The 27,991-nt window shown below is 50.0% G+C and overlaps 5 protein-coding genes across 5 annotated transcripts in view; 2 read left to right on the top strand and 3 right to left on the bottom strand.

Annotated features, from left to right (window-relative positions):
• Positions 1 to 11,223, top strand: part of PtA15_4A110 (uncharacterized protein) — a gene marked incomplete at both ends in the record, with an annotated part of 40,241 nt that extends 29,018 nt beyond the window's left edge. The window contains one exon of the mRNA XM_053167961.1: positions 10,767 to 11,223. Coding sequence (XP_053019217.1) covers positions 10,767 to 11,223 — 457 coding nt within the window. The remainder of the gene's footprint in view (positions 1 to 10,766) is intronic.
• Positions 11,224 to 12,499: 1,276 nt separating this feature from the next.
• Positions 12,500 to 18,599, bottom strand: PtA15_4A109 (uncharacterized protein; the record flags this gene model as incomplete). The annotated part of the gene is made up of 7 exons (XM_053167959.1): positions 12,500 to 12,617; positions 12,702 to 12,954; positions 13,049 to 14,318; positions 14,443 to 17,415; positions 17,490 to 17,653; positions 17,724 to 18,278; positions 18,344 to 18,599. 7 exons carry the CDS (start codon positions 18,597 to 18,599, stop codon positions 12,500 to 12,502), a joined length of 5,589 nt encoding a protein of 1,862 aa, XP_053019216.1.
• A 1,504-nt stretch (positions 18,600 to 20,103) lies between these two features.
• Positions 20,104 to 21,270, top strand: PtA15_4A108 (uncharacterized protein; the record flags this gene model as incomplete). Its single annotated transcript, XM_053167958.1, has 4 exons — positions 20,104 to 20,177; positions 20,254 to 20,603; positions 20,674 to 21,058; positions 21,141 to 21,270. The coding sequence occupies 4 exons, from the start codon at positions 20,104 to 20,106 to the stop codon at positions 21,268 to 21,270; spliced, it is 939 nt and encodes a 312-aa protein (XP_053019215.1).
• Positions 21,271 to 21,949: 679 nt separating this feature from the next.
• On the bottom strand, positions 21,950 to 25,102 carry PtA15_4A107 (uncharacterized protein; the record flags this gene model as incomplete). Its single annotated transcript, XM_053167957.1, has 13 exons — positions 21,950 to 22,089; positions 22,153 to 22,228; positions 22,334 to 22,633; positions 22,744 to 23,058; positions 23,148 to 23,323; positions 23,457 to 23,554; positions 23,702 to 23,903; positions 23,977 to 23,999; positions 24,083 to 24,222; positions 24,319 to 24,393; positions 24,471 to 24,545; positions 24,618 to 24,810; positions 24,927 to 25,102. The coding sequence occupies 13 exons, from the start codon at positions 25,100 to 25,102 to the stop codon at positions 21,950 to 21,952; spliced, it is 1,989 nt and encodes a 662-aa protein (XP_053019214.1).
• An 826-nt stretch (positions 25,103 to 25,928) lies between these two features.
• PtA15_4A106 (uncharacterized protein) lies at positions 25,929 to 27,257 on the bottom strand (the record flags this gene model as incomplete). The annotated part of the gene is made up of 2 exons (XM_053167956.1): positions 25,929 to 27,067; positions 27,161 to 27,257. 2 exons carry the CDS (start codon positions 27,255 to 27,257, stop codon positions 25,929 to 25,931), a joined length of 1,236 nt encoding a protein of 411 aa, XP_053019213.1.
• Between the last annotated feature and the right edge of the window lie 734 nt (positions 27,258 to 27,991).

Raw genomic sequence — 27,991 nt, 5'->3', positions numbered from 1 at the left:
TGGGCGAACCAGCTTCCCCGAAGGATCCGGTGACGCATGCTGAAGCGGTGGGTCGGCTGGATGGCGACGAGTGGCTTGTCGCCATTGAAGTCAAGGTGGACAACATCAAATGCCACGAGGTTTGGGTTGTTGCACCTCTCATACCCGGAACCAAGGAGCTCGATACTGTCTGGGTATTCAAACGGAAGTTCAACGCTGACGGAGAGCTCCTCAAGTACAAGGCGCGCCTGTGCGTACGTGGGTTCCGGCAAATCGAGGGACTCAACTACAACCACACCTTTGCTCCGACGGGCAGAGTCTGCACTCTCCAAATGCTTTTCGGACTCGCAGCGGCTCGCGGGTGGGATATCCAGCAGATGGACGTCAAGTGCGCCTTCCTCAACGGGATCCCTGACGAGGATATCTTCATTAAGGTTCCCGACGGTGTCGAAATCGAAATTCCTCCAGGCTATGGTCTCAAGCTTCAAAAATCCCTGTATGGTCTCAAACAAAGCCCTAGGTGCTAGTACAAGGCACTAAAGGGCTTCTTTCAATCTGTTAATTTCCACCCAGCAGGCGCCGATCCCTGTCTCTTCATTCATCAAGACAAATCTTGTCCCTGTTTTGTATTTGTCCACGTCGACAACATGGTTATTTTCGGCCCTCAAGTTGAATTCTTCAAAGACCTCATCAAATCTCGATTCGAAATGGAAGATCTCGGCGAATGCAAGTGGGTTCTGGGCATGAGGGTAACGCGAGACAGACTCAACAAAACAGTCTCTCTGTGTCAGGACCGATACATTTCTGAAGTCCTAGAGGAGTTTGGCATGTCAAACTGTCGAACCATCACAGCTCCCCTTCCTCTCAACGCACTCACTTGTCGTACCAATCCTTCACCTGTCACACCCGGCTTCAACTATCGACGTGCCATCGGGCTACTCAACTACCTTGTGCAATGTACTCAACCCGACCTGGCGTTTGCCTGCAGTTTCTTGTCTCAGTTCCTCAATGCACCGACCAAAACACACGAAAATTTCTTTCTGCATGTTCTCCGGTACCTTAAGTATTCCTCTCAACTTCGCTTAAACCTCGGCAATGTGCCCGGTGAACAACGATTGGCCGGATACTCCGACTCCAGCTACGCTAACGGTGTTGATGCTTCATCATTCTCGGGAAGTCTTGTTCTTTTTCATGGGCCGGTGGGGTGGAGATGCGCGAAACAGGACAATGATGGCCCCGCACTATTGACCACCGAGGCGGAATACAGGGCCTGCTCTGAAACTGGCCAGGATCTACGATGGGCCGAACAGCTGCTGGACGACATCTGCCCTTTCATTGACATCGATTACTCAAACGTTCATCTATACTGTGACAACCAAGGTTCGCTTGCGCTTCTAGAAAACCCCATCTACCAACACCGCTCCCGTCACATTATGGTCCGTCACCACTGGCTGCGCTACCATATTGATAAAGCTAAGAAATTCACGGTCTCCTACGTCTCGACAAACGACAACGTCTCCAACATTTTAACCAAACCTTTATCGCCCATCAAGACCAGAAGAATCTGGAAACTCCTTCATCTAAATCTTCCTTCAATATAGGCACTGCCTGCCAAGCATGGGGGGCTGTTGAGTTACACAGACCTTTCACAGGAGCGACTCGGCGACTCGGCGGGGTGAGGAGGAACAACTACGGCATCACTATCATCATATTAGGTTTCGCTTCAAAGCTTGTATATTAGATGATAGTTATTACCTTGTGTTTCCTTTTCTTCTTCCTCACTCACATCGTGTCTCATCGCCCGCACCCTCTTCAGGTGCATTTCTCTTCTTGTTCGCTTCTCAGTCCCATCACTCGGTCCCGTAGCTCACAGCCATCACTCTGGCATTTCTTAGGTGCATTTCTCTTCTTGTTTGCTTCTCAGTCCCATCACTCGGTCCCGTAGCTCACAGCCATCACTCTGGCATTTCTTATACCATCCTGCACACATTCTTGATTTGGTTGGTTGAAATTCCTGGAGATATTGCATATCATACTTGAAGTGCTATATGCATAGAAGGCCTTTTTGAAATTAGTTTACCATGGTTTAGCATATTTTTGTCAGGTTCTTTTTTTTATCTACTTTTGTTATCAACCACAGATTTAAAATGAGGAATATTTCCACATAAAATTTCGTCGGACAATTTTTCTGCATATAAAACCCAGAAATATTTTGAAATATAATTTATTTGGGGTCACATCCATTATGCAGCAGCAACAATGTGATCAGTTCCCAAATATCACTTATTTGGTAGTTTCTGGCCCTTTCTGCCACTATATCTCAACACAGCCTGAGAGTTCTTCCATGATATTGGTATCAAAATGATCAAGAGACCCCAAGGATTCATTTTGTACCTTAAATTACCACATGACCCAAATGTAGCAGCTACAATCTGATCAGTTGCCAAATGCCACTAATTTGGTAGTTTCTTGGTGTTGCTGCCACTATATCTCCACACAGCCTGGGAATTCTTCCATGATATTGCGATCAAAATGATTAATAGCCCCCAAGTATTCATTGTGTACCTTAAATGACCACGAAACCCCCTAATGTAGCCCCTACAATCTGATCAGTTGCCAAATATCACTGATTTGGTAGTTTCTTGGTGTTTCTGCCACTATATCTCAACACAGCCTGGGAGTTCTTCCATGATGTTGGTATCATAATGATCAAGAGCCACAAAGGATTCATCATGTACCTTGAATGACCACAAAACCCCCAAATGTAGCAGCCACACTGTGATCAGTTGCCAAATATAACTAATTTGGTAGTTTCTTGGTGTTTCTGCCACTATATCTCAGCGCAGCATGGAAGTTCTTCCATGATATTGGTACCAAAATGATCCAATGCCCCTGAAGACTCATTTTGTACCTTGGATGACCACAAAACCCCCAAATGTAGCAGCCACAATGTCATCAGTTGCCAAATATCACTAATTTGGTAGTTTCTTGGTGTTTCTGCCACTATATCTCAGCACAGCTTTGGAGTTCTTCCATGATATTGGTACCAAAATGATCACATGCCCTCACCAAATTATGGTGTCCCTTGAATGACCACCAAACCCCCAAATTTAGCAGCTACAATGTGATGAGTTGCCAAATATCACTAATTTGGTAGTTTCTTGGTATTTCTGCCACTATATCTCAGCGCAGCATGGGAGTTCTTCCATGATATTGGTACCAAAATGATTAAATGTCCCTGAAGATTCATTGTGTACCTTGAATGACCACAAAACCCCCAAATGTAGCAGCCACAATGTGATCAGTTGCCAAATATCACTAATCTGGTAGTTTCTTGGTGTTTCTGCCACTATATCTCAGCCCAGCGTGTGAGTTCTTCCATGATATTGGAACCAAAATGATCACATGCCCCTGAAGATTCATTTTTTACCTTGAATGACCACAAAACCCCCATATGTAGCACCCACAAGGTGATCAGTTGCCAAATATCACTAATTTGGTAGTTTCTTGGTGTTTCTGCCACTATATCTCAGCACATCTTTGGAGTTCTTCCATGATATTGGTACCATAATTATCAAATGGCCTCAAAGATTCATTGAGTACCTTGAATGACCACAAAAACCCCAAATGTAGCAGCTACCATGTGATCAGTTGCAAAATATCACTAATTTGGTAGTTCCTTGGTGTTTCTGCCACTATATCTCAGCGCAGCGTGGGAGTTCTTCCATGATATTGGTACCAAAATGATCAAATTCCCCTGAAGATTAATTGTGTACCTTTAATGACCACAATACCCCCAAATGTAGCAGCTACCATGTGATCAGTTGCAAAATATCACTAATTTGGTAGTTCCTTGGTGTTTCTGCCACTATATCTCAGCGCAGCGTTGGAGTTCTTCCATGATATTGGTACAAAAATGATCAAATGCCCTGAAAGATTCATTGTGTACCTGGAATGACCACAAAACCCCCAAATGTAGCAGCCACAATGTGATCAGTTGCCAAATATCACTAATTTGGTAGTTTCTTGGTGTTTCTTCCACTATATCTCAGCGCAGCGTGGGATTTCTTCAATGTTATTGGGACCTAAATGATTAAATGCCCTCAAAGATGAATTGTGTACCTTGAATGACCACAAAACCCCCAAATGTAGCAGCTACAATGTGAATGGTTGCCAAATATCACTAATTTGGCAACTGATCACATTGTGGCTGCTACACTTGGGGGTTTTGTGCTCATTCGAGGTACTCAATCAATCTTTGACGGAGTTTGATCATTTTTGTACCAATATCATGGAAGAACTCACCAGCTGCGCTGAGATATAGTGGCAGAAACACCAAGAAACTACCAAATTAGTGATATTTGTCAACTGATCACATTGTGGCTGCTACATTTGGGGGTTTTGTGGTCATCCAAGGTACTCAATGAATCTTTGAGGGCATGTGAAAATTTTGGTACCAATATCATGGAAGAACTCCCACCCTGTGCTGAGATATAGTGGCAGAAACACCAAGAAACTACCAATTTAGTGATATTTGGCAACTGATCTCAGTGTGGCTGCTACATTTGGGGTTTTTGTGGTCATTCAAGGTACACAATGAATCTTCAGGGGCATTTGATCATTTTGGTACCAATATCATGGAAGCACTCCCATGCTGCGCTGAGATATAGTGGCAGAAACACCAAGAAACTACCAAATTAGTGAGATTTGGCAACTGGTCAGATTGTAGCTGCTACATTTGGAGGTTTTGTGGTCATTTAAGGTACACAATGAATTCTTGGTGGCTCTTGATCATTATGATACCAATATCATGGAAGAACTCCCAGGCTGTGTTGAGATATAGTGGCAGAAACACCAAGAAACTACCAAATCAGTGATATTTGGCAACTGATCAGATCGTAGGGGCTACATTAGGGGGTTTCGTGGTCATTTAAGGTACACAATGAATCCTTGGGGGCTACTGATCATTTTGATACCAATATCATGGAAGAACTCCCAGGCTGTGTTGAGATATAGTGGCAGAAACACCAAGAAACTACCAAATTAGTGATATTTGGCAACTGATCAGATCATAGGGGCTACATTAGGGGGTTTTGTGGTCATTTAAGGTACACAATGAATACTTGGGGGCTATTAATCATTTTGATTGCAATATCATGGAAGAATTCCCAGGCTGTGTTGAGATATAGTGGCAGCAACACCAAGAAACTACCAAATTAGTGACATTTGGCAACTGATCAGATTGTAGCTGCTACATTTGGTTCATGTGGTAATTTAAGGTACAAGATGAATCCTTGGGGGCTATTGATCATTTTGATACCAATATCATGGAAGAACTCTCCGGCTGTGTTGAGATATAGTGGCAGAAAGGGCCAGAAACTACCAAATTTGTGATATTTGGGAACTGATCACATTGTTGCTGCTGCATAATGGATGTGACCCCAAATAAATAAAACCCTTAAAATATTTCTGGGTTTTATATGCAGAAAAATTGTCCGATGAAATTTTATGTGGAAATATTCCTCATTAATCTGTGGTTGATAACAAAAGTAGATAATTAACAAAAGAACCTGACAAAAATATGCTAAACCATGGTAAACTAATTTCAAAAAGGCCTTCTATGCATATAGCACTTCAAGTATGATATGCAATATCTTCAGGAAGTTCAACCAACCAAATTAAAAATTTGTGCAGGATGGTATCATGAGAGAGGTCAGGGGTCAATGTTTTTCCTCTTTTGAAAAAAAGTCGATTTGGAGACTTCTGATAACATCAATTGTTGAAGTAAAAAAAAAAAAAAAAAAAAAATTGAGACCCCTCAGCTACCCTGGATTAATCCTAAAACTTGCAACGTCTTTTTTTCAGGAAGAATTGAGTGGTGTATGTAGAAATTTATGAATGTTATCAGGCAAAAAAAAAAAAAAAAGATTCCTGTGGCTTGAAGCTAACACAGGCAGAAGGAGAGAGATTATAGAATAGTATCAAGGAGACATGGAAAACAGACGAGGTATCAAGAGGAATAAAAAAAAAAATTGATCAATATAAATTGATCAATATACGCTATATTGATCAATATACAACATCGCAAATTCATCCATCTTGGTAGTGGCCTGGTGTTGTATCTGCTCCTCCTGCAAGTGTCTTACCTTCTGTTGAATTGAGGCCCATCACGGCGACTGCTCCTGCTTTTGGTAAAGCCGGTGGGGCCGGGGATATGGGTGGGGCGTTGGTGACCGGTTGGGGTTTGGGCTTGCTCAGACCTTCGCAGATTGTGGAGTACCGTTTGGCCAGCGTGGTGTTCCCAGCCTCCTCGGCTGCAAAGGCATGATCCGTGAGTTTGGCGATCTTAATCCGTATGTCTTCCTCGGTGCTAGGGCCCCCAGTGGTAGTGGGTTGTCCTGCTAGATCAGCGTTAACCGGATTTGCAGCTGTGTGGGTAAACAGCAGCGCAAAACTCAGTCTCGCGTAATTCCTTGGGTTACCGGCGACGATTGATGAACCTGTTTCTTTTTTTTTTTACTTACTGGTGCGGTCTCCTCTTGGGTCGCCAATTAGATCCCGGCAGAGGCTCTCAAGTGCGTTACTTCCGCTTGATTGGCCCTCCTCGCGAGTGGCCAACGGGCCTTCCTTTGGAGTTGATTGTCCAGTGAGGGGTCTTGACTCAGTTGGGGCCTTGGATGACAACCTCGTAGCGCGGTCGGTGGTAGTGACAGTCTTGGATTTCTTTGGCTTTTGAGGCTTCAACGTCAGGGTCTCGGCTATCTCTTGCTGGATCAATGGTTTGTCCAAATCGGGGGTATCTTCAGGGTTTGCCTGGGCCAAACGTTTTACATGATCGGAGGCTTCTTTCATACTGTCAGTCATGGTAGAAGGAGGTGATAGCAAAATTTTTCCCTCCCTTTGGCGGCTGGATTCCAATTGCTTGGCGTTGAGTCTGGTGTGAGTCGAGCTGGGGAGAAGCTTGAGTTCCGGCCGGATCCTCTTCCCGCTGGTATCTCTAACCTTCATGGGCGAGATACTGCGGCCACGCCTCACTGCGCCGGGTGCGCTGTCCCGGTTACCCACTGCCCCCAAAGGGCGCGCATTACCAGTGACAAATCTGGAGTCATTGGGTGCGCCGCTCCATGGACTACGCCCCCATCTGTTGCACTCCTGAAAACTCCCCTGAAAGAACACCACTTCAGTAAAATCGAGTCCAAATTGATGCATATCGCCACTGAAAACCTCCTCTGCCCAGATGAAACGGGGCCTGCCGCCTCCCTGACTATTCCACAAGCATTTGCCTTGCTTGGGTCCACGGTACAGCCACGAATTTCTCCAGCGTTAGAGCATCCACCCTTGTCTCTGGAAACCCGCTCGGTAAGGCAGATTTACAGAGTACTTAGCCCAATTTCCACCCCCGAGCCCTCTTTAGGGCTCTTTAACAAATGAATCTTTAGTCAAATCTCTAAGCCTTGCTAGATTTACCCACCACTAAAGAGCCTCCGTAAGACGGCTTTAACGAGCCTGCCGACCACACTCGCTAAAATCCTCAAGTCCTACAAACACGCCATGGCCGACTCCCCCCCCCCCCAGATAGAAGCACTACTGATCCGACACCCAAGAAAAAGAGAGGACCAAACTGGCTCCCTCGTGAGGAAGAGCAGCTCGCCATCTCTTGGATCAACGTCAGCAAACAACCCGAGTTTGCCAACAATCAGTCGGGTGAGACCTTTTTTTGCAAGATCGAGAGTGACTTCAACACCCATTCCAAGGTACACTTTTGGGATTATGCTCAAATAAAAACTCGGTAAGCATTTCATTTCCTATTCTGCCCATGATCTACATAATTACTGATTCCATCCTGTCAGATGGGGTGCGATGAATACAGCAACCCTGAAATTCTCGGCGATCTACAATGCTATTGAGCGCAATCCTCCAAGTGGGTAGTGGGTCAAGCCCTGACAATTGGTTGCAAGAGGCAATGAAGAATTATCAAGCTCAGAACAAGAATGCGGCCTTCAATTGCCTCTCGGCCTGGCAGAAACTCCGATTTGCTCCGAAATGGCGATCGGACCAACGACCAGATCAGCCAAGCACGCCACTCCACCCAAACGCTTTGCCGGACCCAAACGAGCCAGATTTATCTCCTTCCACCGGGATTACCCCAAGTGCCCGTTCAGCCACCTTGATTGACCGGCCTATTGGTGGTAAGGCCGCTAAACAACGACATGTCAAAGGTTACAAACACGACAAGGCCATCGCGCAAGCAAACGAGCTCACCGAGATCGCTCAAGAACGCCTCGGAGCCTTTCAAAAGGGGAATGAGATACTGATTGCTAAGAACAATATTGAGAGGGAAAAGCTTAAAATAGAAGAAGAAAAGCTGGTTTTGGAAAAAGAAAAAGTGACAATCAAAAAGGAGTTTTGTCGGAGCAAAACGCAGATGAACGACTACAAGTTGCTCCGTGAATCCGAGGATATTGACAATGAAGATACCAAAGAGGTCCTCATCATCATGAAGCAAGAAATCAAGAGCAAATGGCGATCCTGGGCCTGATTCCTTTCTTGTATCTTCTCCACTGGATTGATTGATCAATTGATTGATCGATCGAACGATCCTTCAATCTATCTCTTGTGATTTATCTTGGTTGTATTGCTTTCATACAACCATGGTACAATAGACTATATAAATCAAACAAGAAATAATGAAAAAAATTGAGAGAGAGAGAACTGTGAATAAATGAAAGAGAGAGCTACTTAGTCCCTCTTGTCGCCACGGAGCAACCAATTGTAGGCTTTCAGGTCTTCGCGCAACTGTGCATGGGTTTCCGGGTTGTGTAGATCGTGGTTGTTCTGGAGATAGTTGGCCCAGGTATGAGTTAAGGCGGGGTCTCGATGATTTTTGATGATTTCGGTGTCCGTTTCGTCAAGGAAGGGGTCCAGCGGCGATCGTTCCTCAACAATCATGTTGTGAAGAATGATGCAGCAAAGCATCATCTCCATGACATTATGCTTCTGCCATAACCAACAACCCCCAGTTAGAACATGCCAACGGGCCTGAAGGACCCCAAACGTTCGCTCGATGTCTTTTTGGGCGGATTCCTGCAGTTTGGCAAAGTGCCTGAAAGCACCATCCTGCGGGTGCTTGATTGAGGAGACAAGCGTGGACCAGGGCGGGTAGATTGAGTCGCAGAGATAGTAGCCGTGGTGGTAATCATGGCCGTTGATCGTGTAGTTGATTGTGTCTGAGGCTCCGGCAAGCAAGCCATCAAATAGATGACTCCGATGAAGGAGGTTGATGTCGTTAAGTGCACCCGGTGTCCCAAAGAAAGCGTGCCATATTCGCAGATTTTGGCTTGCAACAGCTTCCAAGACCATCGTGGGTTTCTTCTCCTTTCCGGTGTACTGGCCAGCAAAGCCCGAGGGGCAGTTCTTCCATGCCCAATGCATGCCATCAATACTTCCGATACAGCCAGGAAAGCCCCGGGCTTCGTTCTCACTCAGGATAACCTTCAACTCGTCACGGTTAGGAGGTCGCAGATATTCTGTTGCATAGAGCTCGATAATGTTTTTGATGAAGTACTTGAGTGTTCGGAGGGCTGTGGTTTCCCCGATTCGCACATATTCGTCCAGAATGTCAGCACTTGTGCCGTAAGCGAGTTGTCGGAGAGCTGCAGTCATCTTCTGATGAGTTGATAGGCCTATCTGGCCACAGCAGTCCTGTGAGTCGTCGATCCAATAAGAAATTCAGTTCAGCCTCAGTTTTGCAAACAGAGGTGATATAAAAAGTACTCACCGCTTTGCGAACCCAGAATCGATCATGCTGCTGGAGATCACCACATAAACGATCAAACAAACGGTGACTCATGCGGAATCGTCGCTCAAAGGTTCGGTTGTTCCAAACAGGGTTCTCCACAAAGTAGTCCGCCATCAATCGGTCATTGCCTGCAATTCGATCACGGAGGACGATCTCTCTTGGTTCGGGGCTGAGATTTCTGGGGACGGATTGAGATTCTCGGAGTGCTAGGAGGCGTCGAATGCTTTCTTCTTCTTCTATGTCCCACATGTAATGAAAAAGGCGTTGGTCGGGATCCATTCTTGAGGAAGGTGCTATGTTACCGACAGGACCGGATGGCACGAGGGTGGTGGCGGGCTCGGTATGTAAATTTGTGTTGGCTATCGAGCCAATACCGAGTGGCGAGGGTGAGTTTTGCGTTTAGGTAAGCAACCGAGCCTCGCCAGACTCGCTGGCTACCTAAAGAGTTACCGCAACGAGGGTGGATGCTCTTACGATTGAACGCCGAGCTAGTTTCGAAGCATGCTGCGCAATGCATGTACATCGACCCTCACCAAGATATATTCATTAGTGTCTACCCAACCCAGTTCACGTATTCTACGGCGGCCAATCGGTACCTAGGCGGTGATGATGAAAGGCTGATCCGATGCATTCAGGTGCTCACCGACTCCCAGCGCCAAGGTGAGCTTGCTGTAGAAGATATCGGCGAAATCGTCAGCAGAATCATTCTCTTGCAGGCGATGCAAGAAACAATGAAGAGCACCGGACCATACTGAGGTAGGGAGCAGGCCGCGATGCCGTTTGGCCATTCGGTTCGGCTTGTAGACTTTCTGGAGACCTTGACCGGGCTGAAGGAACAAGACCTAGATCTTGGCTCAATCAACAAGCAAAACAAAAGTCAACTCTTGAGCCAAGGACGCCTCTTTTGGAACCACTTCATCTCCATCTCCTATATACCGACGTCAGAAAAATCGTTGTATCGAGGCCTGGCGGTGCAGTGCAGACGCAGCGAGCCGGAAGAAATCGACCAGATTTTCCCAATATACCTCCAGTCCGATCCCAAGGCGCGCCCGGATGAGAAATGCATCAGCATCTGCGCTGTCCAGTTCACGAACCAAGATCCGGACGAAACGCTGTTCCTCGAGGACGAGGATTGTGAGTGGAGCCCAAGCTTGGCTGGAATCGAGCTTCTGGAACCGAATCCGTACCTGGTCCTTGGCTTCAGTCTGCAGAGATCCCGACAAAAATCACACACCTCAGGATCCAAACGGTGTTCCACAGAAAACGACGACCGCCGGGCGTCATTGACGTTCAACAGTATTGGCTCATTTCCGTTCCTCACGCCGAGGCTTGTCGCCGCGCTGGAAGAGCTGTCAGAGGCCTATGTCGACCTCTTGGCGCTCCATCGCGAGGCTGGCACCAAAGAATATCTCCTCAACGTCTCTCCAAGAGTTTATGCCCGATGATATTTCTTAACCTGCGCCTGGGCTTTCTTCTCAATATCAACGAAACCAGCAAATAGTCAATACCTGTTTTTGTTTCCTTTACCCTATTGAAAAATAACATGCCTTCATTTGAGGGCTTGGGTTTAGCCCCATCCGTGAGTGGACCAAGGTTTATTTAATCGGCCTTCTTCTGAAGGAAATCTTCCAATCAAAGCGGAGGTCCCCACAGGTAATCAGATGCAGTTCTTCTAAGTCTCCCGCTAAGTCCGCATTGGTATCATTCTGCTAGCCAGTCCCCCAGCGTCTCCGATAGGAACTGGAGTCCTTCTTGCACTGCCAGATCCGAGGCGTTGGTGTAGGAGGCCCGCTTTGCGGCATTTCAATCGGGAATCTGGGTAGCCGCTGATGCATAGATAGCTTGTGGTTGGTCTTCAGAAATAATGTTGTCGCGAGGCAGGTTGATATATGCGCATGCAGTCAGCTGGATGGCTAGAGAGAAGCTCGGCGTCAAGATCCCAAGCGGGGGAAATTTGTGGTTGCATTGCTGGACCAAGTAGTGCGAGGATTGGCGATGCGGATAGAGAACATATCTAGGGCCTTGATACAGGGAAGTTTTGACTTGGTGATCATCACAATTGGCTGTGATTGCCAAGTCAAAACTTCCGTGCATCAAGTCCTCAGATACTCTGTTCAAATCACAAATCTTCACATACTTGATCCAACAATCCAACCCCAATTGGACACAGCTTGATGGGAAGCTTCTTTCTCATGGTGCACCTGGCTGAACACAAAGTAATGAATGGCCATCACAATTTATCTGCGCGTCTGCAGCTCACCAGATGCTATGTAGACTGCAATGTTGCAAAATGGGTCTGCTGCATCACCATCTGGACCATGGCCACCAGTGCAAGAGCTGCACAGGCACTCCAAACATCAAAGAGCACCACTTTTGAGCAGCGTCGCGGGCCCCCAGCTTGTCACCAAGTGTGGTCCCCTGGATGCTGCGTGTGTATACTGTATGCTTCTGTGTTGACTTGTTCAGATATATGTATGTTTTTTTTGTATTTCAACACGGAGTAAAATGTATGTTATATGGGATAACCAAGGAAAACGCACAATAAAGACAAGGCATGAGAAACCTGACACAAAGAACGCGGCTGAAAAAAACACCTAGATACACAAGAGACGCACGGAAAGAAGAAGAAGCGGAGAAGAAACGGACAGACAAACACACAAGAATAGGGATAGAAGAGCTAGACCAAGGGGTAAAAAAAGGGGGAGAGTAAGAAAAGGAGGGTTATCTCCTGGGAGCGGGTCCGTATCCGGCCTGGGCGCCCGAGCCCCCGACAGGGCCGGGGGCGTGGAGGCCGGGCTGGGCTCCATGGGGTGCGGGGTTTTTGTCCCTGGATGCGAAGCTGTTGCGGGGAGGAGTAGGGTTAGCGGGGCTGTGCTTAGGCGAGAGAGGGGCGGAGGGGGGGAGGGCAAGTTAGGAGACGAACGGGCGATGGGGGGCTCCGTTGGCGGCCTGATGGGGCCCGATCTGGTGTTGCTGTTGTTGCTGGTGATGATGGTGGTGGTTGAGGTAGTTATTGGCAGGGTAGATGAGCGAGGGGTGGGGGTGGCCGGGGGTGCCGACTAAGCTCGCCGGCGGGGGCAGCCCGGGGTGGAACGGGTGCGGGTGGGGCATGTAGTGCGCCGGGGAGCCCGGGTGGGGCAGCAGGGTGTGTCGGGGAAGGTGGCCGGGCAGGCCAGCTGTCAGAGGCAGAAAGACATAGGGTCAGCAGGGGGCGCGAGCGGGCAGGGATCTTCGAGGTGGAGTGTGAAAGAGAGAGAAGAAGGAGCCTACCCGTAGGCCCGTTTGCGTGGTGACCGGCGGAATTGAAGCTGCCCGACTGATGCTGCTGCTGCTGCTGTTGTTGTTGCTGCTGTTGTTGTTGGGGATGTCCAGCCATAGCCGAAGAAGAAGAAGGATGGAAGGGCGCAAACGCGTTGTCGGGGTATCCACTAGGGAGCGCGCCGACAGGGAGCGCAGTCGGCGCAGCCGGGGCCGAGGGCGCGTCCATGGGCCCGGCCGAGAGAGGGTACGAGTGGCCGGGGCCGTTCTGGGGCTTGGAGGAGGGGTAATTACGGTGCAGCGAGGAGGAGGAGGGTGTGAACTCGGAGGGCATGCGCGCGAGATGGGCGCTAGAGGGGAGCGAGGCCCTGGAGCCTCCCCGGGGCGCGATGGGTCCAGGGCTCTTCGCGAACCCGGCGGAGCCATCGGTGATCGGACTCGGGCCGACCGAGTGGGGATGGTGGTGGGCGGGGTAGACGGGCGCGGGGAGTGGGGAGGGGTAGCTGGTATTGTTGGGCGAGTAGGGCATCTGCGGGGAGCGGGCATACCCGTTCGGCGGCTGGGGCGACGGCGACCATGGGCCTGCAGCAGCAGGCGCAGCGGCTGAACCCGACGAAGGGCCCGGGTAGATGCCCGACATGGATGACGGGTATGGGTGTTGGCTCGGCTGGCTGCTGCTGCTCGGCACGCTCCCGATGGGCACCAATTGGTAGCCGGGAGGCACCTGGAAATTGCTCAGCGAGGAATAGCCGTGGGGGCCGCCATACATGTTGTTATGTCCTGAGTTCGACGATAGACTCTCGTTGGTGTACTGCGGAGGAGGAGGACAGGTGGGCGAGGAGCCTATATACGGGTGTTGGTGGACAAGTCCATTCGCTTTCGGCGGGTCCTCTGGAGTGTTATTCGAGCCCAACGGCAACGTGCTAGGAGATCCTCCGTTCTGTTCCCGCTGGCCGGGGCCGGGGAGGTCAGAGGACTTCCTCCTGGTGGATGCAGAGCTGTACTGGGCCGGGGCAGGCTCTTCCTCGGCGTTGAAGTCGTTCAGAGTCCGGGGCAGACTGGCAGGGAAGTCGTCGGTGATCCCTTCGAGCGAGTTCTCGGTCTTGCCCGATGCTGGCGGTTGGCCAGTGATCTGGCCATCAGGCTGCGCCCATACATTCTTCGTGTGGGAGTCAAGTACCGAGAAGGCCAAGGGCGACTTCGTCCAGGGAGATGTCGATCCTTTCGGGCCGCTCACACAAGCTATGCTCGAGGATCGAGGTGGAGTAGACACTGGAGGGGTCTACATGCCACCAAAAAAAAAAAAAAAAAAAAAAAGGCAAGACGAACATCAGCGATTTCGAAATGCGGAATGATGGTTCAGACCCCAGCGAAAATTACAAATGAAAATTAGACAAGAGAAATACCAGGGGCATAGGGGCGGTATTTTGAGTAGGACTCCTGGCCGGACTTGGAGGTTTATTAGGCAAGCCAGCCGAGGGGGCAGCACCCCCCTCGCCGGTGATTTCGCTGTGGACCATGAACATACCAGCGGTGGAGGATGTGGAGGATGGGAGGTGGGCAGGTCTGTGGAAAGCGACCTTGAGGCCTTCGGGGACCTTGGCCTTTGTCCGTCGGACAGCCTGGGCTTCGTTGGACTTGGTCGGGGTTGATGATGGGATCGCATCGGCCGGAGGAGGGGTCGGTGCAGAGCTTGTTGCCGGGGGCTCTGACGGGGCAGGGGCTGCAGGCGCCGTCTTCTCCTCAACCGGTCGCCAAAAGGCGGTCTCGTCTGCCCGCCCACGCCCACGCCCTCTTACCATTACGAGAGCAGGGCCACGCCACCGTGGACCGCGCGGGAACTCGTTGGAGGGGATGAATTGGACGTTGCGCGCCAGCCCGGCGATGCTGTTGTTGGGCAGCTGGACATGAGAGACCGCGATGCCACGGATGTATTTCTTGCGGAACAGCAGTTCGTCTCGGGATGGGTCCCATGAGAACACATTGACTCTAGTGGGCACCAGCGGATTCCAGAAGGATTTGATGACGTGGGAGGCAAGTCGGGGCTTGGGCGTGATGCTCCCAAACTTGACGGCAAACGCTTTCCAAGCAGGGCCGGGGGAGGAAGGGCGCTCCTGCCGGGTGGCATCGAAGAAGACGATCGGGTCGCGGTTGACCCACTTGGGAGCACTAGTTGGGAAGGGCGGGGTTGACACTGCGGTCGGCTTGGATTCGGTTGTCGTGGGGGTGTCAAAGCGAGCAGCCTTCCGGACCGAAGATGGCTTTTTAAGGGCAGGGTTCGATAGCGCAGGCGCCAGGCTGGGAGTGTTGGGTATCCGAGGAGGCGCCGCCGGAGCACTAGACGATCCAGGAGCTGGTGAAGCAGAATCGGATGACGGCTTGATGTCAGCAGAGGTGTTGACGATGATAGGAGGTGTGTCGATTGTCCGTGGTAGGAGTGTACGTGGGCGCCCAGCAACATAAACTGCGGTTGGCGAACTGCTTGTTTGGCCCTCGGAGCTAGGAAGTTCTTTGGGTTGATGACCTGAGCCCTGACGGGTTGGAGTAGATTTCGGTACATCTTTTGATTTTGAGGATGATGGGGTAGTAGCGACGACAGCAGCCTTCGCCCGGGCTTCTTTGTCAGCTTCCAAGACGACTTTGATCCGAGACATGACAGTATCAAGATGCGACATTTCCGGAAGTCTGAACCCAGCTTTCTTATCGGCAGCAGCCGACGAGGAGCGCGGGGTAAAAGCAGAGATGCTAGGCAGGGTATGGGAGGGTAAAGAAGCGGGGGGTGAGCTGCGAGTGTCAGGAGAAGATCTGGATGTGGGCCGCGCTTCTGGTTGGGGCGATGGGGCGCTAGGAGGAGGCGCTGCAGGTTCGGATCTAGGTGGGGGTACAACAGGGTCAACAGCTTTGAGGTTGTCTGGTTGGAGGTGTGGTGGAAGCTGGCGTGTGTCGGCTCGGCTCGCTGACTTGGACATGTTCTCCTGTGAAGACCGCCATCGATATTCGCTCGTTGGAACCGATGGTGCAAAGCGCTTCTGGATTGTGATCGGCTTGGGGGCTGCTTGGTCAGAAGGCGGGGTTGGTTGGGATTGGCGCTCTTCTGTCTTCGCTTGCGAGACGGGGGCAGATGGGATTTTGGGTTTCCATACCAGTTGGCGGCTAGAAGACACGTCTTCACTCCTCCTTTTGAAAGCCTCTTCCTGAGATGGTAAAGAGACTGGCTGATCTGGCGGGCGATTTGTTTTTGTCCCAGGACGACTAGAAGATTCTGGAGTGGGGACGTTTTCGGCCAGGGTAGCAAGAGGACGAGCGGTGGTTGCCGATTTCGCCGGGACAGCCTCGGCCGGGGTTGGTTTGGTGGATGCCATGACTGGCTTGGGTGCATCTTCGGATTGGTGAGGAGGGGCTCGCCGCCAAGAATCTTTCGAGTCCGACCTGGTAGTGGTATTCAAGTTTCTTGAAGGATCGTGGGAAGAGGGGCGCAAAAGCAACAACTTGGGGGCAGATTCATTTTTGGGGTGTTTCTTGGTACCGGTGGCCTCCAAAGCAGCAGCAGCAGCTTTTTCAGCAGCCTTCTCGGCCGCCTTGGCATCTGCGGCGGCTCTGGCAGCCTCTGCCGCAGCCTTGGCAGCATCAGCAGCAGCTTTAAGTCTTGCTTCGACCTCCGCAGCTTTCAGTTTGGCCCTCTCTTTCTCGCCTTCACGGGCCAGCTCCTCTTCCTGGCGACGTTTACGAGCCCGTTCGGCAGCCGAGGTCATTTCGGTTCGATGGACTTCATCCAAGTCGGGCTTCCTGTATTTTTGTGCATCTGGGCCGACGCGTTGTTTGTCGACAGCTTCTGGGGTGTTGTCTGCAGCCTTGACAGGTACCGATGGGGCGGCAGACGCAGAAGCTGTGGGGTGAGAAGGCGCAGGAGGGCTTAGGGGTTGGGAGAGGCTGGTGCGAGGAGGTGGTATGGAGTCTGGATGAAGGGTCGGGGGACGATCGGTTGGTTTAGCGTCGGGTCCGGTGGAGTGGGGCAAACGGGCAGAGTGCGTGGTCGAGTTGGAGAGATCATTATGGCCATCTCGTTGCCGCTGGAGTAGTTGAACTTGGGGCGGATGATCTTTTGTTTTCTCGCTGGGTTTACCGGGATATGGCTCGAATTTTCCGATGCGCTCGTTGTATAGACTCTTGAGTTCGGCGCGACCCCTCAGGAAGGGAGGCATGGAATCCGTTTCTTCTGCGGTTGTCGGCTGGTGATGGTTCCGACGGTAATCGTCAGGAAGTCGATGTTTGTGGTTCGTTCCCGGATCGGCTGCAGGGGCCACGACCTCGGTGACCTTGTACTGTGTTCCATCGCCAAACTCGACTACTTCGCCAAACATGTCATCTTCATCCTCCATCTGAAAAGGAACAATCAATCGAACTAATCCAAATGCAAATTGAAATGGTAATGAGAGTGGGGGTAGATGCTCACCTCGTCCCAGTGACTAGCGTTGGGATCCAGGTGTGTGCCCCGAAATCCATCGAGGGTCTGTAAGAGTTGTTGGTTATATGCAGCTGATGCCGCCGCGCGATCCTGGACGACCTTGTCCCGGGCTGCCACCGCAGCAGCCATGGATTGCGCTTTTAGTTTGGTATCTGAGAACACCCACATGTAAGTCTCTCTGTTCGTTTTTTTTTTTTTTTGGACGGCCCTGTTTGAGCTTACGTTGTGCTACCTCTTGTGCTGTTGGGAAGTCAGTTGCCAGGCTATTAGTGCCACCTCTGGTTGAATTTCCAAGCTTGACCCAGGGTGAGGAGGAGGGGGAGGATGATGCTGGCGGTGCGATTGTTGTTGTTGTTGTTGTTGTTGAAGAAGATGTTGTTGCGGTTGTTGGTGTGATCGTGGGCGCTGGTGATGAGGATGAAGGGCTTGGGGTGGTGGTCGGGTGTGGATATGGTTGGGTAGCGTGGGCATGCAGGAATGCGTTGATGGGGGTTTTGTTGTTGGGCAGGCCATGATGGTCTGCTCTCGTGTTCTGGGCGTCGGCCGACTGGGAGTGGCTGAGGCTGGGCGGGGTGGGGTGGGAGAGCTCGGGGGATTTGCTGTTGGTGAGCGAGAGGGGTGTTGAGGTGGTGAGCAGGGATGTCTTCGCCCAGCCGGATCCGCTGGAGCCTGTTGAGTTGAGGATCGAGTTGTTCAGGCCGATCTTGCCGGTCAGCAGCCGTGGGGCTGAGCCAGGGATGCCCGGGCTGGCGGATGCGGCGAGGCTGGCGAGTCGTGCTGTGGGGGGGGGGAGAGAGTGGGGTGAGTGAGGTGCTGCTCCATGGGGGGGTGATGGGTCTTACGGCTGGCAGCGTGGTTCTTGGTGAGTTTCGCATCGGTGGGTGTGCTCTGGCTGAGGAACTTCTTGTTGACGCTGAGTGAGGAGGCCTTGAACTTCTTGAGGCTGGCTGCTGGGGCGGGGGCTGGTGGGATGGGTGTTGTTGGCTCGGTTTTTGTGGGTAGTGAGATGGTTGTGGCTGTGGTGGTTGTTGCTGCTGAGGAGTCTGAGGAGTCTGAGGATGCGATGGTGTTGCTGCTGATCGGCTGGAGGGTTTGCATCGTCTGTTTTCTTGTCTTTCTTGTCTTTCTTGTCTTTCTTGTTTTATTATTTTTCTGATGAGCAGAGGCTGGCTTGGCTTGGCTTGTCTTGGGTTGATGTTGTTGGTGTGACTACCAGTTCTTCACAGCAAAGGACAGGGTATTTCCCACTTTTTTTCTCTTTTTTGCTCGTCGATCGGTTGAAAGGGTGGATGATCACATAAGCAGCCTCACTCCACCAAATACATATCGCCCAAATCAAACCCTCACCTAAACTGCCTGATCAAACTACCTCCAAACACCTTCATCCATCCTCTCAGCTTGCAGGTCTTCTAAAACCTGCAAGGGGTTTTTTATCCAGCATAACTCATATTAACCAACTGGTGAAATCTTTTCAAGAGCTGGCCGCCGTGGCCCGCAACCAATACGAAAAACTAAATAATCCCATGGTATTTATCTAGATTACTCACAGTGAGCCGATCCGAGGCATCGGATTACGCAGACTCCAGTCACAAGCTGGATATGGCCAGGCTGAACAGGCCAATCACCGTATGTAACTATTTATTATTTGGTGCACACGGCCTTTGCTCGCATGACGTATTGCAACAAACAACACTCGGCGTCCCCGTGAACCGGAAGGAACTGCTCTTGTCACCTGACGCTCCACAGAACAGCGCGTCGTTGCAGCCAGATAAATCCGCACCGTTGCCGGCGCGGGGGCGGCGAACTCGACACCCGCGAGCACCCTCCGAGAGGCTTATGGTCAAGGTCGGGCGGCTGTGGCCACAAAAGGGGCCCGGATCTGGTCCAAAAACCCAGCGTCTGTACCGCGCCTGCTTCTGTGCTAAACTTGGCCAAGTCTCGAACTTCAAAACGTGGGGGGTTGCCGTCCCGCGACCTCTCTACGGGACATCGTGCCAGGTTTAAGATGGCTTGGCGGATGTGTGGCCGGTGGACAAGCTGCGAAGCGCTCCCTAAGAGGGCCGGAGAATGTCTGCCGGCGGGACGCGCAAGCGCGGGCCATCACAGACATTAGAATTGAGCAAAACCTAGTTGGACGGAGGGATCCCGCCATCTCGCGCTGGCTAGGACCCTGAAGGCTGGCTTCCTCCCCAAACTTATCTGCTCTGGTCGGGCCAGAACGAGAGATGGCGGGCGGCTCCAAGGCCGGAATGTCCCCTCTGACGCAGGCCCGCCATCCCACTCCGACTGGCACAGGGCACCCATCACGGGCAGCAGCCCCGCCAATCGTCGGGTATAAATAGCCCCCACTCTTCCCCCTTCTTTTCTATCCTATCACCTCAGTCATACAACTCCCCCCCCCCCCCCCCACAAAAGAGAGCTCGAAAGGCAGGTCTTTTCCAGAAAACTCACAATCATATTAGCATCCATCCTATAGCTTCACAAAAGTAACCCGGCGTTACATCTCACAACTATTTCATCAGTTTAATCCAACGATATTCTTACACCAAGCTCCCTAGTCCATCATCCCCATCTCAATCACCACCCTAAAAAGCATCCAGCCATGCAGCTCTCTCTCCCTTTGGTCCTGATCTCATGCCACATCGTCGCCTTCAGCGCGTCGATGCCACTCCCCCAGTAAGTCCCCACGGCAGATTGTCGAATAAAGCCCAGAGAGGAACCCGGGACTGATCCTCCTGCTCTCTCTTTCTAGACATAATGCGGCAAAGGAATCATGCACCGAAGCATCCACTCCTCCATCCCCCAGCCACGCCAGACATCCGGCTACGATCAAGGCCGCCCCGACGGGCCTTCAGGTCCGCCTCTCGGCCTCGCCTTTCAACTGTCCCCCCAGACCCGTCCCCGCGCCCCGGCCCATCTATCGCCGTCATGCCAAGTCCAGCGTCGCACAAGCGCACTTCACACTCAAGCGTGTCCGCAAAGTCAGCGGCCGTAAACAATCAAATGCTACGGCGAGCAACAGAGCAGTCTCCCAGTCCAAGACCAAGCTCATGACTCGATTCAACTTCGCCCACATTCGACGCATGAGCAAACGAAGCCCAGGTATGTTTATTTCTTTCTTGTTCTTCGCACTGTACTGTTGGCTAATGACCACCCACCCGTGCGCCATCAGATTCTCCGCTTGCTGGTCTCCTCGGCTCGCTCTCTTCATCTCTGGGCTCACTTCCCGTAGTCGGAGTCCCACTGGGCGGTCTATTATCGACGCTGCCGACGAACGCGCTCGCTGCACCAGGCGCCGTTTCGGGCCTCCTGGGCACCGTAACGGGCGCGGCCCAGAACGCTCCCGTCCTGGGCGATCTGCTCAAGCTCTTGCCCCTCAGCGCCCTCCTCAAGGGCAATCCGATCGACAGCCTCAAGGGCGCCCTCTCCGGTGTCCTTATCGCAATTCCCGTCCTGGGTGGCCCTCTTGGTGGCCTCGCTAACGTGGCGACTGGCGCCGCGAGCGCCTTACCTATCTCGCTGCTAGACATGCGCACTGTTTCCCCCATCAATGCACAGTCAGTTCTTCCCCCTCCTGAAATCATCAAATTCTGCGCCATTGCTAACTGATCTATCTTACCCTTATCATTTTTTTATCAGGCGAACCGTGACTGAATCTACTGAGCCGGAGCCTGAAGACGAAAGGGAACCATCTCAATCAACCACTCCAGTGTTCTTGGACCGTACAACCAAGCTGTCACAACATGACATGAATGAATCGTCCGAATAACCAGCTAGCTGCAAAATAAAAATAATCCGTGTGGCTTAATCTCCAGGATCCCCTAATTACTTATTCCCGACTCCTCTGTTCATGGGGTTTCTTCTTCATGACATTTGAATCATAATCTGCCTATGATTGCCTTAAATATATTAATGCGTGAGCGGATCTTCCAATTGAACCCCGATGAAATGATGTTGCCATGGAGAGACCTTTATTACTCTTGAGCCATATACCCTCCTTTTCCAGAACTTAATGAGAAAAGAAACAGGAAGACTTACCAGCCAAACTGCTTCAATGGGAGCAGGACTCATCTTCCACAACACAATACTTGAATGCAAAATTCATTAAGATAAATAGAGGGATGTTCATACATCTATACAAGGGAAATTGGTTCAAGTGAAATATGGATTCAATCAGGTCCCGCTTTTTCTAGGTTGGAAAAGAAGAGGGGTTATTAGAGCCCTTCTGAAGTCAGCGGATACACAAAATTAAGTCTTGGTGGAAAACGCAGATGTGACATTAATGCAAAAAGGTACAACATACACATTTTGACCTATATAACCCATCTATTTTTTCTATTTTTCAATCAATTAGATAATCGCACAAGGTTTTGTTTCAAAAAGGAAATTATATTCAATGGGAACGTGAAAGTTTGATCGTCGAGTTTCTTGTTGGATGTGGACGGGTACTATTTTTGGTCAGGCCATTTAATCCGTTTGACATACTCGTGGATGTTCGAGACGATTTGTTCCTTGACCAGATCATCTCGACCCGAGACGATGTTGACGATCGCTTCGTTCAGCTCGGCTGACCCCAAAATATCTATGTCTGTCGTCGGGGAATGAAACATTTTAGTGAGCCGTGGTGGGAGAAAGATGGGAAAGAACGTACGATCTGCGGTGGTAGATCCCCCTCTAATATCGAAACTTGCAGGCCGATGTTCGATCTCATGCGTGAGCACAGGAATCTAGAAAGGACATTGGGGATCCGGGAAAGCCTCAGATATACATACCCAGTATTTCCAGGCCAAGAAGCATATGCGATGAACAGGCGTAGAAAGCAGTATACGTACGCCCGAAGGATTATAGATTTTCTTCTTCCAGCCATCCACACACATTGTCCCCAAACTTAACACGGACACCGTACCATCGCCATCGCTAAAGGTGACCCCGCTCTTGACCTTAGGATTTTCCTGATCCAGGTTGACTTCATTGTCCACCATCCATTGTCGCGAGAGTGGGAAGCTCATCGGCGTCGCGGGCGTCTGGTGTTTCTGGTCACATTCGATCCCAAGTCCTTTGCATTTCGCTTGCGCTCCATCGGTCTCGATGCCATCCGATTCAAATTGCTCTCCTTTATACCAATACCCTCTCTTGAGTTTATTCATCGATTCATTTGAGAACAAAAAGTCAGATGTGGACGGATCATGCTAAAAGGGAAATACTGCGTGCTCGAAGGGAGACAAGCTGTGTATGAACTCACTTCAGTCGGTTTTCCAACCCCATACAGACAAAATATTTTGAGGTTTTTGGATCTTGGCAGTTGGACTTCGAGAGGATTAGTCCATTTACGAAAGTCCTGATTATTTGCCCTCAATTTTTCCGGATCAGTCTCAATCCCAAAGCTGAAATTACTCTCTAACATCTTTTGAAAGCTGGTTGGAGTTTGTTGAAGCAAGAACTGATAAGCACCCGACATTGTCAAGTTGGATTTCTCTTCACTGTGTCTCAGATTGTACACGTTTCCGGCCGTTAAGGTGGCGTTGATGGGGTCATCGGGTGCACTGAAAGAGTCTCCCTATTTTTAGGCAAAGTAGTATTTAAGGTGCAAGAGTTAGAAGACTGGCAGGTTTCACGCCAGCAAGAGAAAAGGAGGAATATACTCACCCAAATGACGTCCCCACCCTTGGGCCATAGAGCCGCCGATCCAGCCCACGACCTAAACATCCCCGCACGCTCACGACGGCTAAACAGTTTTTCCAAGATGTATACTCCAGCCGGGTTCAACTCTACTGTGTCTCTCATCTCCCCACTCAGCAAGGCGGCTAAGGTCTTTGGGACACCTGTATACGATAAATTATAGGGTTGGGAGGGGAAAAAAACAGGCAGGTTTTTGGTTGTGACGAAATCGAGTTGGTTGCTGTAAGAAACCAATCTTTTTGCTTGCAGATGGCATTTAGATAGAGAGAAGCGCACCAAGCAAGGTCCCGGCGATATTGACAACACTCTCGATGTGTTCATCAACCCAATTCGGTCCACCGTTTCCAAACAATGGTCCTTCGGCTTCAACCCACCTTTTTGATTAGGATATGTTCAAACCAACCTTTATGATCAGCTCCACCCAAGCCTTTTTGATACCAAGAAGCCGTAGCAAGGAATAAAAAGAAGTTGATATTGAGAAGATGCAAAATGGAGAACTGAGATCTGAAATGAAACTCAACTTGAGAAAGAATAGTACGATGCTTCCCCCCATACTGTGGCTGACCAGAACGGTTTTCTTTCCTCCGATCAGTTTGGAATGTTCGATCGTCATCTTCATCCGGGAAAAGTATCGATCTCGGACTTCCAGATTAAGCGGTGCCAAGCGCCAATCATATGACATCAATGCCATGTCGAGCGGGTCGTAATCAAGGACTGCTAAGTCTGTAAAAGGAGAAGAAAAATATATGTTAACTTGTGCCCAGCTTTTGACCCTGAGGTTGAAAACTCGAATTACTTTCGATGATCTTTTGCCACAGCCTGAGAGAATTTTGAACACGAAGGGTACGATTATTAGTCAATATGATTTTAAAAGACTGATGAAGAACGATCGAAAGATGTACCAATATCCTTGCACAAAGTAAGCAGCCGCGTCGAAGCCTTGAGCCGCTCTGACTTTAACGCCCTCGACATCCAGTCCAGTTTCCAAGTCAAGACTCATCGCCCTTAACCAAGCCTCCTTCCTGGTCATCACCGCTTTAATCTGAGTCATCAAACCGGACCAAATCCAAGGTCGAGCAAGTGAGTTTCAAGAGCATAAACCGCTCGGTGGTAAGATTGGTGCATTTTATGCGCTGACCATCGCGGCGGTGCCCCAAATCCGACTGCGAAAGAATGGCGCATGCTCTTCGGAAGTACCCCAGCTTTCTAAACCCTAGTTAAAAGAATACAGATATGGATGAATGAAACCCGAAAGGTTTGGATGTGATGAAAGTAGATACGCCAACGAACACTTGATATAATGCCGGGTATCAGTAGTACCGCGTGCTTTTTGTGCTGCCCTTTAGCCAGTGCTTGTCGCCCGACCTGAGAAAGGCGAGCCGGCAGCAAGGATTAGAAAAAATGCGGTTGATTGGGTGTCAAGGGGGATAGACCGACAGTAAAATCGCGATTTTTTAGCCATGACTTTGTCGTTGCCGATGCGAATACGTCTGAGATATTCAGCTGGGGTAGTATGTTCGAGATGATGGATGATTCACTGAGCATGGCTTCTTTGACATTTGTAAAGGTTTGGTCGAAATCCGACAGGAACGTTCCCTCTGGAAAACTTGGCGAACCCTCCGTAAATAACCTTTTATTAGGAAAATTGAGCGGTATTCAGACACGCAAGGTAGTTGGGCAAGTTTTAGCAAGTCGGCCTGGTTGCTCTTTTTATATGTTAGAATGAAGATCTTCAAAAGGGCTGACCAACCAAGAAAGGCACCAAGCAGACCACCAAAGGCGAAGAAAAGCCTCCGCCGAGAAAAGATCCCTTGTTCATGCGTGCGAGGTTTGAAGTTCGATCGGGAGGGCACCAGTTCGAGCGGACTGTTGGGTTGGCTCGAGTCTGGAGTGTCTTCTGGGTTGTGCGTGGACTGAACCATCTCAGATTCGATTCGAAGGGATGTTGGAAAGAAAGGGAACTGAAAATGACTGAACAGGAAATGCAAGGTGCTTGCCTGTACCCTCCGTTTTGACAGATGGCCCTCTGCGGAACCCAAGCCTCTCCTCACCGAAGCGTGCTGTCACACAGCTTCAAGTTCAACTGCACCAACCAGTCTGCATCTTGCTGAAGCACCCCCTTCAATCCTTGCACGGTGTTTTCCTGCTTCCTCAATGACACCAGAGAGACGCTTGATATTTGTACTTCCTAATCCCACCCGAGCTTGGACAAGCTTGGATTCTTGGATGCCGAGTTGCCTACTGCCACCAGATTTCAACATGATCTGCTCAGCAAAATTCAAAAGGCACATTCCTCCCTCAGATAACTTTTAAGTTTACTTCAGAAGGCTTCTCCCTCGGCTCCTTTTACCCAAAGGTAACCTCGTTAGGCCTCCTGCCCTTCCTGACCTCAGCGTCAACCTCAAAAATAGTGTCGGATCTCCCTTGAATCACTATCAGACCTGCACGTGCTACTTTACGACATGACAGGACCCCAACACCCAGCTCGGTGGCTAACAGTTACATTGCTGATACATTCAGCTCGAAGCCAGACATCATGTATCCCTCTCGTGACCATTGAACCTGTAGCATGATGTTACTGCTATAAATCAATGAGCTTCGAGATGGGTAAATGCATAAGTACAAGCTGCAATTTGTTTTGTCGTAAGTTTTTTTAGAACAATTTGAAACTGGTAAAGCTGGGGAACAAGGGAAACATAGAAAGAAGTAGAACACGAAAGGAAGATACATTTAACAAGGCATGTGACGCTATGGCTGAGGGACAAGGAACCCGGGATCCTGGTGGAAGGCTTGAGTAGCCAAGAGGTAAAGCTTGTTCCATTGACAAAACCAAGCCTTGTGATAAATCCTGGGGGAAGGCTGATCGGCTTGATGGCACACAGGAACAAACATGTAGTTCAACATGAGTAAGATAATTCTAGGAGCAGACAGCGTATGAGTGATTGCTTTATGGATAATAGCAGGATCGTTGAACTGATCATCGCCGATATCCTCCGATAGACCGTACACAAGGCACTTGATACTGGACGGGATCGTGGCAGGATATGTAAGAAACTTATCGAGCTCCCTCGAAGTCAAATCAGGCACCATCCTGAAGTTTTCTGTATCGTTCGATATCTTGAGCATCTGCGCCACAAACAATCTTGATAATTTGATTGCTGCTATCACCGATGTTCTAGCATGAGACATACCGGGATGAGGTCGCATTCGTGAAGTCTCCATTTTTTTTAAGCGGGCTGTGGTTCGATTGACGAATTCAAGAAATAGCTCGAGCGTTTCAGTTATCCACTCGATACACAACCGCCATTCGTCTTGAATATAATTTAACTCCGATTGATCCATGAATGTGAGCGCCTCATCGATTGAGCCGGAGCATGCATCTGTCAACGTGAGCACCTCAGCTCTCTTTTCGGGCTGCTGGGGAAATGAGTGTCCAGACTCTTCGATAAGACGACGATAGGTTTGAAGTAAGTCACAAACGTATCCGTTTGTCGTGTATATTCTGAGTCCCAGACGGCAACATGTGTAAGATTTCAGCTTTTTGAAGTCCTTATCATGTCTCACGTCTGCTGTCTCTAACTCCGGTTGGATACAAGCTATGGCAAATTTAATTTTACCCATTGTGACGTCCAGTTTCGACAAAATTTTCAAGACTAGCTTCAACTTCGTGATCGGCTTCTTATCAAGATCGGATCGGGCGATAAATGCTTTCGAGAGAGAGTCAACTTGGCGTCTTAAGCTAGGTAAACGTTTCGACTGCAGCTGATCTAAGAGCTCCTTCCTTATATCGACTTGATCAAATACTGCGAGTGGATCAGGGGCATTGACGCCGTGCCACAAAATAAAGTATGCATCGTGGACCCGAGCCAACTCCGCCCTTACAAGAGCTAGAAGGTATCGAAATGAATCGGTCAGATGCTCTCTTCCCAATTTGGCTTCCCGATTCGAACCACAAGAGCTATCAAGTCCACATAACTTACCCTCATGGTGTCGGACCTCCTTTGGACTGCCCTCGTTTCCGAGTGAGTTGAAGGAGTTGGTCAACCTGGATATCATGCTTTCTTGAGAGTCGGCCATGAGTGATGTCCTTTGTACACTAGTGTCAAGGGCACACCACAGCCCTGATTGATATGCCGAGAATGAGATGATCCGAGCTTAACTAAGTAGTAGACTTGAACCGAAGGTTCTGAATGATAATCGCCCGACAGTGGTAAGTTCTCCGCGCACACAAGACCATCAGGATTAATGGCGTAGTGAGGAAAACTGACCTGTGTGATAGCAGCCCGATAGTGGTAAGCTCTCTAGACGACGAAATCCGGCCACCACTTCCGGAAAGAGAAGTGATGCCAAGAGGACCAGAGTTGAAACTTGACTGAGTGAGGCCAAGAGTTGAAACAGAAGTGAGGCAAGGAGTTGAAACAGGTTGAAACCTGTTGAAACTTGGTCGATCTCTGTCGATGGAACCCGGGGTCTGCGGCGATAGCCGGCCGTGTGAGTGTGTGGATCTATACCCGTATTACGTCTCAGCCAGCACCGGCCTTATGGTCTAGTCGTATGATTCTCCCTTTGGGTTGCGTAAGCGAGCTCGCATGGGAGAGGTCTCGGGTTCAATTCCCGATGAGGCCCATTTTTTCGTGGTGGACACGATGCTTGCTGACCTGCGAGTAGTGGGAGAGCATCGCTTAACTCCGCACCCAACCCTTGCAATTTATGTATTGTTGTTTGTTTTTTATCAACCTATCTTTATTTCAGTTCACTCTTTTCTGTGGCCTCTTATAAGGGTTTCAGTTCTTACTCAGATATGATACATA

Source organism: Puccinia triticina, chromosome 4A, assembly GCF_026914185.1.
Source record: "Puccinia triticina chromosome 4A, complete sequence".
In the NCBI taxonomy this organism is placed as follows: domain Eukaryota; kingdom Fungi; phylum Basidiomycota; class Pucciniomycetes; order Pucciniales; family Pucciniaceae; genus Puccinia; species Puccinia triticina.
The sequence above is the reverse complement of the archived record's forward strand: the minus strand, read 5'-3'. Positions and strand labels throughout refer to the sequence as shown.